Below are 10904 nucleotides of genomic sequence, written 5' to 3'. Positions count from 1 at the left end.
GTGGTAACACAGATTTAATCAGGAAAGATGTATGTATCGTTATGTATGTATGTATTAAGGAATATTATCATTAAAAACAACCCATCCTCTCTGCGATTGATTGTTTTAGCCTTGTTTACAGGGTGTGTAGTTGAGTGCCGATCTGCAGGGGCGCAGGTTTCTGATGGTCACTGTAGACGTGGATTGTTAGCTACTAGTTCACTGAACAGATTAATTACATTTATGACGAACCTCGGACATTTCTGAAAAGCAAATATGCTGGATTTTGCTATATTTGCAGTGACATTTGTCATTATCCTCATCGGTGCCGTCCTGTATTTGTATCCGGTGAACAAATTTTTTATATTATCTGATCAGTCTTGCAAACTGTTATGTAATTTGCTGTGATTCTGTTTTATATTAAATATGTTTGAATCGCTGTTAAATATGTTTGGTTTCAATTCTAACCTCCTGCTGCCTTTAGAAGGTTAGTTAGTCATTGGATTACTCTTAAATTAACCCTTGTTTACCCTTGTTTTATTGCCAGTCATCTAGACGAGCCTCAGGTGTTCCTGGACTAAACCCCACTGAAGAGAAGTAAATTAAGATACACTCCTTCTCTTTCCTTTCAATCTCTAGTCAATTTTTCAAACAAACATCTTTCTTCACTTTTCCAGAGATGGGAATCTGCAAGATATAGTGAACAAAGGAAGCCTGCATGAGTTTCTGGTGGGTCTTCATGATAAGTTTGGGTCTGTGGCATCTTTCTGGTTCGGCAGGAGACCTGTGGTCAGCCTGGGCGCTGTGGACCAACTGCGACAACACATCAACCCCAACTGGACCAGTGAGTAGCCTTTTATTTAAAAAAAATGTCTTTATAAATGAAGCTTTTCATTTTTGAAAAATATTCCTTTAAATTAAAAGTTTGTCATCATTTACTGACCCTCAAGTTGTTCCAAACCTGTATAAGTTTCTTCTGTTGAACACAAAATAAGATATTTTGAAGAATTTTGATAACCAGATAGTTGACAGTTGCCATTGACTTCCATAGTAGGAAAAATTCAAAATCTAAAAATCAATGGCTACCGTCAACTTTTTGGTACCCATATTCTACAAAATATCTTATTTTGTGTTCAACAGAAGAAATAAACTCATAAAGGTTTGGAACAACATGAAGGTGAGTAGGTATGTAGGCAAAATTAACATTTTTGGGTGAACTACCCCTTTAATGAAATTCACATATTTGATCATAAAGTGATATATGCTTTATATACTTGTTTGATTCATTATATACACTACTTTTTAGAAGGTTTTTTTAATGTTTCACCAAGGCTGCATTTATTTGATCAAGTACATTAACACTAATATTGTGAAAGTTATTTCAAATTGAAATAATATTGTTTTCTATTATAATATATATTAAAATGTAATTTATTCCTGTGATTGCAAAACTAAATAATCAGTATCATTACTGCATTCTTCAGTGTCACATGATCCTTCAGAAATCATTCTTATATGTTGATTTGCTGCTCAAGAAACATTTCATATTATTATCAATGCTGAAAACAGTTGTGCTGCTTAATATTTATGAGGAGACTGTGACACAGTCATTTTTCAGGATTCTTAAAATATAAAGTTTTAGAAATATAAGTCTTTTGTAATTTTTGATCAGTTTAATAAATTCTTGCTGGATAAAAGGATTAATTTCTTTAAAAAAATATTACTTTCTGACCCTAAACCTTTGAACAGTAGTGTATAAAATAGCATAAAGTCGTTTTTTATGCATATTATTATGGATACTTTATCTAACAGATATGTTTGTACCCTTTCCTCAGCGGATTCCTTTGAGACAATGCTCAAGTCACTGCTTGGTTACCAGTCAGGTTCAGGAGTGGGAGCGACTGAGTCGATGATACGAAAAAAAGTGTATGAGGGAGCTATCAATAAAACCTTGGAGAACAACTTTCCTCTATTGCTTCAGGTCTGTGAAGGGGTTTATGTATCACTTGTTTCACATTTTTTACTATTAGGACCAACAGCAACCAAGTTCTTTTCATTTCATTAATCTGACCCAATGATATTTGCCTTACACTAAGGTTCTTGAATTAATTCTGATATTAAACTGTTGGATTATGAACAAAACTGAATATAAGGATTATATAAGAAAGTGCCCTTTTTTTTTGTTTATGGACATAATTCCTTTCTTTTAGCTGGTGGAGGAGCTGGTTGATAAGTGGGCATCTTATCCTAAATCACAGCACACACCACTTTGTGCTCATCTGCTTGGACTGGCAATGAAGGCTGTCACTCAGCTTGCCATGGGGAGTCGCTTTCAGGATGATGCTGAGGTCATTCGGTTTCGTAAGAACCATGAAGCGGTGAGCGTTCATCAGTAGTTATATTTAGCGTCATGCGTATCAAAATGATATTTTAAACCGATAGAAATGTGATATTTTGCACGTGAATGTATAAAATTGTGGATTTGAATAGATCTGGTCAGAGATCGGTAAAGGTTATCTGGATGGAGAGAAGAGTTCCAGCAGAAAGGCCCATTATGAGAGTGGTAAGAAAGAAGGCAGCTCAGCAGCTTTTTTTGTAGTGCTGACTTTATTTTTGATAGTTCAATGTCAATTGATCATGTGGGTTTGTTATTTGCAGCTCTGGCTGAGATGGAGTCAGTGTTGAAGTCTGTGGCAAAGCAGAGAACTGGGCAAGAATCCAGTCAATCATCTTTCGTTAACTATTTACTACAGGCCAATCTGACAGAGCGGCAGGTGACATCTCAACACATTTTTAAATCGGGTTACTGACTTGGAATTATTATTAACTGATGAATTATTATTAACACATTTATCTAGGGGTGTATGATATATCTGCCACCATATCGGTCGATATATGATCATTTATAATGTTATCGTTATCAGCCCGATAAGAAAATTTGGCCGATATATTAAAGATGATAAATAATGGATTATTTCCTTCAGCTGAGACACTTCAGATGCGCACTGTGTTTACCATTATGGTTTTGAATTGCTTTAAATATGATTGAAATCACTTAAAAAAGGAAAATACAGTTAAGTGCAAGATGTGCAGTGCAAGTCTGTCATTTAGACTACATAAAATTATAATGAGAACGTTATAGTTGTGTGCTTGGGTCATGGCTTTTAATGGTGAGACTTTTGTTTTTCTAATCAGGGTCTCATAAATTATATAAAAATTTGGATTAAGTTTTATCGGCTTTCAAATGTAAGGAATTATCGGTATCGGCTAAAATGTTCAAATTGGTGCATCCCTACATTTATCCATACATTTTAAACAAACAATTATGAAATGTGTTTTGCTGTGTTCAGGTGATGGAGGATGGTATGGTTTTTACTCTAGCTGGCTGTGTCATCACTGCTAACTGTGAGTTTCAATTTCTCTTTTCGGTAGCTCCAGTGTTATTTTAGTATTATTTGTAAATAGTTTTTTATATTTTGAATCAGCTTTTATTTTTTATGTGCTGTCAGATCGATTAATTGCATCTAACCTAAAAGTTTGTATGCATATACATGTATAATTTTATTTATACATAGCCTATATTTATTTTATATAATATTTTTATAAACTTATGTTAGATAAACTTATGTCCTTTTTTATTTTTTTTTACATTTTATTTCAGTTAACAAAAAAGTTTTAGTTTTACTTAACGATAATAATCCAGTGTATCTCTTCTGTTTCACTTGCATGTTTGCATTTCTGTTATTCTCATCTGTATCATTTCCCAGTGTGCATCTGGGCAGTTCACTTCCTATCAGTCTCAGAAGCAGTGCAGGATCGGCTCTATGATGAACTTGTTGAAGTCCTCGGAGATGAGCCTGTTTCCTTAGAGAAGATTCCACAGCTTAGGTGAGTTTTAGGTGAATTTATTCATTCAGCAGATGATAAATCATGATGACTGTAAGTGATTAATCTTCATCTCATTAACTGGTTTCACAGACAGGGTTTAGATTAAGCCAGGATTTACCTTATTTCAATTAGGACATTTAAGTAGCTTTTATAACAAGCCTAAAAAAAAAAAACATCACTGGTGTGCATCTTGAAAGAAAACAATGGCAATGACATATTTTAAGATATGTCAGTGTAAGTTGTTTTTAGTTAAGACGAGTAAGTTAACATCTTACATTTTATGGCTTATATTTTAGTCTGGGACTAAGCTTAAGTCTTGTCTGTGAAACATGGGGATAATGTCTTTTTTTTCTAAGTCACGTTTATAAAAGCTACCTAAATGTCCTAATTGAACTAAGGCCTAATCCTGCTTAATCTAAGCCCTGTCTGTGAAACCAGGCCTAAAAGCTTTCATATTAGTGGACAAAAAAAGAGATGTTTTGGTAAAAAGAGATGGTATTTATAATTTATATTTTTATTTTTTCTCTGTACATATTCCACCAAGGGGTATGTGTGGCGATTTTGTGATTTCAATAAAACACCTTGCAGAGTAAACTGGATATCATCATCAGTCTTTTTGAAGTGAAAAGTAAAAGACGCAACATTTGTATATTTACACAAAATATATTTACCACCTACTTAGGTGGTAAACAAGGATAATTTAGAACTTAAAGAAACAGAAGAGTGCCTGGCCTGAATATAATAGAACAGGCTAATTTGTAAAACAGCTCAGCATAACAGCAATATAACATTTCTTTGAAGTAATACAACATGGAAATCATCATAATTCTTCATGTCTTCCCCACCAGATACTGCCAGCAGGTGCTGAATGAAACTGTCCGCACAGCCAAACTGACACCCATGGCTGCTAGATTACAGGAGGTGGAGGGGAAGGTGGACCAACACGTCATTCCCAAAGAAGTAAGAACCTGCCTTTCTCATTTCCAGGCCAACACAAAAACAACAAAAACTGCAGGATTTAAGTGCCTATCATTTACAAAATTCAACACATTTATTGCCCCTTGCATGTTCATTTTATTTTGCTTTTAGATACTGCTAATTATATCTAGTTTAGTCAATATAGTGCTGTGACTTGCCTATAATGATTTTATCAATACAGCTTGACTTTGATAGAGGAGAGGCATGCTAATAAGACTTGTTGTTCTGTGATGTTTGTAGACATTGGTTATCTATGCCCTGGGTGTCGTCCTTCAAGATGCAGATACTTGGTCACTTCCATACAGGTAGGGGTGTGTTTGTGTATGTTCATTCCATGTAAGGTTGTGTAAGGTTCATGCTTTGCTGGTATTCTTATCAGTTTGTCTTCCTTTAAAGGTTTAATCCTGACAGATTTGCTGATGAGTCAGTGATGAAGAGCTTCTCGCTGCTTGGGTTTTCAGGGAGTCAGGCCTGCCCTGAACTAAGGTACAAAGAAATACAGATATTATCTTAAAGCGATAGTTCATCCAAAAATGAAAAATGATATCATCATTTACTCACCCTCAAGTTGTTCCAATCCTGTATGAATTTCTGTCTTCTGCTCAACACAAAAAGATATTTGTAAGAATGTTGGTAACCAAACAGTTGACGGACCCCACTGACTTCCATCGTTTTTTTTTCCATACCATGGAAGTCAGTGGGGCCCATCAGCTGTTTGGTTACCAATATTCTTCAAAAAATAAATGTCTTTTGTGTTCAGCAGAGGAATTCATGGAGGTTTGGAACAATTGAGGGTGAGTAAAATATGTCAGAATTTTAATTTTGGGGTGAACTATCCCTTTAAGTAAATAGTTATCAAGGAGATCACAAGAATAATTAAAGGCTATTATTTACTCACCTTGTGTATTTCATATAGCAAAAGTGAATGGCAACTGGGCCCGTCAAGCTACAAAAATGACAAACAAGCCCCATAAAGTATTATTGAGTACAATATTGAGTCCTATTGTCCAGTGTTTTTTTACTCTAAGGCCCTCCATTGTCCAATTTTCAATTAGACAGTGGAGACAATAATTAAAGGCTGTTATGACAAATTTGTTTTTGTTATATTTGCACAAACTAGTAGTGTCACTTCATTAAAATAATTACAATTTTGTAATTCTAGAAGTTTCAAGAACTGAATGTTTTTCACCGTTTACACTCATTATGAGCAATGAAATTACATGACTTTTCCAGTCGTTTGCAATTGAGACAAGTTTTCTTGTCTATATATATATATATATATATATATATATATATATATATCCAAAAAAAAATATATATATATATTTATATATATATCCAAAAATATATATATATATATATTCACTATAGAAATGTCCATGACTTTTCCAGGTCTAGAAATTACACATCCAGGTTTTCCAAAACAATCGTAACCCTGTTTTTTAAATGGCCCCTATTATGCTATTTTAAAGGGGCTATGTGTAGTTTTTAGCGGCCTCTAGCGGTGATGTTTCAGATTGCAACCAATTTTTACAAGAGCGCTCGTGCGCGTGCTCAAACTCAAGAGCGTGCACTCATGGTACCGGCCACACTGAGACTTTCAACACACCGGAGAAAGCATTGCAATATGGATGAAAGCCAACTCCGGTTCTGTTTTTATACCTAAATATATACCTATACCCAAAACAAAGCGGAGGTCTCTCTATAATTCAAACGCTCTGCCGATGTTGATCCGTGTTTTCGTGCGAAGTTGATCTGATTCACGTTTGGCCTGACGAGCTTCAGCAGATAAAACTTTTTTGTTTTTTATATTTATGTGGAGTTTGTGTTGGAGTCTGTGTTGTGCTGGAGGCAGGTCGTTGTTTGGTGTTATCAGACTCCATGTAGTTAGCTGCAGTGCCGTCGCATAGACTGTGTATAAAAAGGATAGAGGCTCGGGAGCGCGCATGCACGTCACATCCGATGGATTTTGTAGTAAATCCGACCCGGAGCCTTCACATAGAAATGGGAATACTGGCCTTCAGAGGTAATAGCAAAACCCGACAAATGGATCATTGTAATGGGTGATTACAACCCCTTCACACACAGGCAATAAAAAGAGGATTAATTTTAGAAGAAAAACTACATATAGCACCTTTAAAAGTTCCTAATTTTTTTTAGTTACCGTACAATTGGTATACTTCTATCCAAGGCCAAAAAACACTTTGATTTCTTACACATTGCAGCATCCCCTCTTTTCTCACAATGTTTGAAACAGTTTCTGAGGCCCAATCTGTTGTGATTGGTCAGATGGCTCAGTCTGTTGTGATTGGTCAGATGACTCAGTCTGTTGTGATTGGTCACGATCATTACCATATCTGAATTTCAGCTCCAGAGGCTTCCTCAGCTCTCCTTTATACAGTGATACAAACAGTAACAATAGTGTCGGTTTTCATACAAGTTCTAGCCCGAATCCTCATTCTTTGGTGGTGCAGCGTGGAACAGCGTCTTCTGAAACTGTGAACAACACGAACCAAACTCTTCTAGGCCTCAACTACAACGTGTTTGAGGGCGTGTCAAAGTAGACATTGAAAACCATTGACTGCCATTATGCAAATTTGTTGGAAACCTACATAGTTTTGTCCAGGAAGTAAGACTGGAATTACTGATGACTCTTTTCAGGCAGTTCAGAATCTGTTCTTTCTTTTGTTCTCCATTTATCAAGCAGGCCGTTTACTTTCACAAACAGACACATTACACACTACGTACATGAAAGCTAATATCCGAAAAAGCATAATAGGAGCACTTTAAATGAAAGTTTTTAAGATAATTAAAATAAGTATAATATCAGTTTATATCTTGATTTTCAGCTGTTTTACAGTAGCTTATTTTAAAGCTGTTTTTGTCTTATCAATTTATGCCATCTTGTGGCCCCCTTTGAATTGTGCTGAGGCCCCTAGTGGTCCCTGGCACTCTGGTTGAGAAACGCTTCTATAAATGTGTAGGACATTCTGCTAAATATCTGTTTTTTATTGTTCTGTCAAAGGAAAAAAAACAAAGGTTTTAATCAACATTAGGGTGAGTAAATAATGACCAGATTTTCATCGTTGGGTGAACTATTCCTTTAGGAAACATTCAAATGTAATTAGTTTCAAAATCTTCTCTCCCTGTCTCTTCTCTTCCTCTTTAGATTTGCATATACTGTGGCCGCAATGCTGCTCAGCACGCTGGTGCGCAGGTTGAGACTGCACAGTGTTAAAGGGCAGGTGGTTGAGGCCAGGTATGAGCTGGTGACCACACCTAAAGATGACACCTGGATCACAGTCAGCAAGAGGAACTGAAGGACTCATATCTCACATCCCTGACAGCCTCTTCCGGGAAATGTGAATTATACATGGACAATGGCATGTGGTCCACGTTGTGTCGGGCAGCAATTGATGAGATCAATGCGATGTCATTATAAAACGGTCCAGGTTATTAAAACTATATGGCACAGTTTTTAGAGCCACGCACAACAACATTTCATAAACAATTAATCCAATCTTTTAACTGAAATCTTTCAATACAAATAAAAAGTATCTCTATCTCTGTCTGACTGGATATCATAAAAATACACCAAAAAGAGTGACGAATAGAAATAAACGTATAGGGACGGAGGAAAGAGAATGAATGTGTGTGTGTGTGTGTGTGTGTGTGGGAGAGAGAGGGAGAAAGGGGGGGGGGGGGGGGGGGGGGGGGGGGGGGGGGTGGTGTGATGGTGTTTTCCTCCTGCATGTATCCGTGAGGGAGAGGGAGTGTGATGGTGGTGTTTTCCTCCTGCATGCATCAGTAAGATGTGAAGATGGCGGAGCTGCAGATGCTGTTGGAAGAGGAGATTCCTGCTGGTCGAGGAGCTCTGCTGGACAGCTACGCCAACCTAGAGAGAGTCGCCGAGTACTGCGAGAGCAACTACATACAGGTGACATTACAAAACCCTGAAAAATATTCAAAAACACCGGAGAAATGACACGAGAGATGAATGATCCGACTGCTTGTGTTGTCGAGTGACAATGCAGTCGAGTAGACTGAAATCACCACATTACAACTGCTTTGTAATTCGTTATGGTTTATTATACACTAATTCAACACCGACCACACTTTATAGGCGTTTTATTGCCCAGTTCAGTGTTTTAGTACAGATATGGGGCCTCAAACGCTGAGCTAGGCTAACGCGCTAGCCGAAGCGAAACCAATGTGTAAACCTCAAATTGATCACATCCAAAGACAGTTTGTTTACCCTATTTTTTCATGTACTATGAGTTTATCAATAAATGCTTAATTTGAACAGAGTGTTATGATTTAAAGTGGAGTATTAACGAGTTTGGAAACCTTAATCAAAGCAGCGCAGTGTTTTTGAAGTTATTAGCTCGGCTGCTAAATGCCGAGGGCTTATGGGCAGTGTTTTTATTTGATAAATGTACAATTGAGTGTAGTTATCTATTAATTATTAAGGGGTTTTACGATATTTTTAAATAATATTGGGGTGTTGTTTAAGTTACGTTGTAGTCCAAAGGGGGGACACGTTTGTGACAAGTAGCCTACTAGTTTTCAAAATCGCGAAAATGTACGTTACTATGGTAACGTTACTATTGAATAACTGTGGTATCTAACGTTAAGTTACTTAATTTCGGTGAGTTTTTTTAATCTGTTTAGGCTGCTCTTTGACAACAAATACCGTTTGTTTGGTTGGTTATGTTTGTCTAACCATGGTAATGCAGTGCTTGCTTATTCTGTTACATTAATACCATAGTTAAACTAGCCTGTAGCTTCTATGCGAGAACTAGTTGTTCCTCTGCTCACATGAGATGATTCACTCTGGAAACTGTGAAGTGCTTCTGGAACAAAAATGAATGACTAAATTCACGTTATTTTCAGCATTCCTGGGGGATCCACAGAAGTGGGTGTGTAAGGATATGCACTTTTCTGTTAAGAGAGCATCAGAAATCAAACTCTTGACATTTATTGCTCCAAAAATACAGTGCATGTCACATGGAGCTTGGCAGATCAGTGACTGAATGTCACTGGATATGAGTTTGTTCTCTGAGGATGCTGATTCAAGTACTTTTGAGTTGTGATGCATTCTTTATGAATATTGCATACTTGCTGGCCTGTCAATGCGCAAAACCATATGGTTATAGTTTAAGAGTGAGAGCTGATAGTTGTAAAGATGTTAAATAGTTTTTTCTTTGTGATTTGACCCAGGGGGATCTCAGTTCATATTGTACCTGATTCAGACCCATACGAATCGTGCAGAGCACATAGTGATGCTGCTCTCTGAGCCTGAATGCATTTTGTAAAGAAATTCTGCTGGTTGTGATAAATCATTGTATTCCTCTCACTTCATATCGTTGTCTCAGAAATACCATAAATAGCTTAAAGTGACAGAGCTTAGATTTCTTTCCACAACAGCGTGAAGCTTGGGTTGATATGAGTCCTGCTTGCATGTGGTCTGTGGTCTGGTTTCAGTTTAGTTTAGTAAGTAACACAATATTTCCCTCATCCTCAATTCATGCATATTGCATAAAGATATGTTAGCGAGGTTATTCAGAGAGGTTCTTATTGTCAAGATGTTTTTTTTGCCACTAATAATGAGCATGTTTGTTTTTTGCTTTGGAAAAGCCAGATTAATTGTTGCATTATTTGCACAGGTGTCATAGAAGAACCATTTTTTTTTGCATCTGATTGTAAAGTTAGCGAGTTCTCTGGATTTCTGGTGTTTTTTTTTTAACAAAACGGAGGGTCTGATGTTTTCCTCAAAGCGTAGATGACCAAAGAAGGTTTTTATCTCGAGCTGACAGTGCAATGACTGATATCCCATAGTTTATCTCCTCATTATCGTTTCATTCTAACCCTCTATGCTTGTCATTCTACAGTGCAACATCAAATGGCCAAATGTCCATACAATGAAAATGGAGAGCATAAATGCAAGATAAAAGTAGTCCAAACAATTCTTGCAGAATTCTTCAGAAGTGTGAAAAACGAACCAAAATTTAAATGACCATTCTCTGAAAATCTGAGCTGGAGCTCAGAAATCTTTAATT

At 36.6% G+C, this 10904-nt stretch overlaps 2 protein-coding genes across 10 annotated transcripts in view; both read left to right on the top strand.

Moving 5' to 3' along the window:
- Positions 1-102: 102 nt before the first annotated feature.
- On the top strand, positions 103-8412 carry cyp20a1 (cytochrome P450, family 20, subfamily A, polypeptide 1). Its single transcript, XM_077199515.1, has 13 exons — positions 103-327; positions 527-576; positions 657-823; positions 1815-1960; positions 2190-2357; positions 2470-2542; positions 2638-2753; positions 3330-3384; positions 3747-3867; positions 4716-4827; positions 5086-5150; positions 5242-5331; positions 8015-8412. Exons 1-13 carry the CDS (start codon positions 256-258, stop codon positions 8163-8165), a joined length of 1386 nt encoding a protein of 461 aa, XP_077055630.1. The 5' UTR covers positions 103-255; the 3' UTR covers positions 8166-8412.
- A 135-nt stretch (positions 8413-8547) lies between these two features.
- Positions 8548-10904, top strand: part of abi2b (abl-interactor 2b) — a 29482-nt gene continuing 27125 nt past the window's right edge. For 5 of the 9 annotated variants that reach the window (XM_077199512.1, XM_077199511.1, XM_077199508.1 and 2 more), the window contains exon 1: positions 8555-8782. In XM_077199512.1, coding sequence (XP_077055627.1) covers positions 8666-8782 — 117 coding nt within the window. In that variant the 5' untranslated portion in view covers positions 8555-8665. Of the gene's footprint in view, positions 8783-10904 lie in introns of all 9 variants that reach the window. The other 4 variants (XM_077199506.1, XM_077199507.1, XM_077199505.1 and 1 more) reach the window with 3 other exon arrangements.

This window comes from Siphateles boraxobius, unplaced genomic scaffold (genome assembly GCF_051911475.1).
Source record: "Siphateles boraxobius isolate OS27281-9 unplaced genomic scaffold, OSU_SipBor_1 41, whole genome shotgun sequence".
Lineage (NCBI taxonomy): Eukaryota > Metazoa > Chordata > Actinopteri > Cypriniformes > Leuciscidae > Siphateles > Siphateles boraxobius.
Note: the sequence above shows the minus strand (reverse complement) of the source record. Positions and strands in the feature narration are given on the sequence as shown.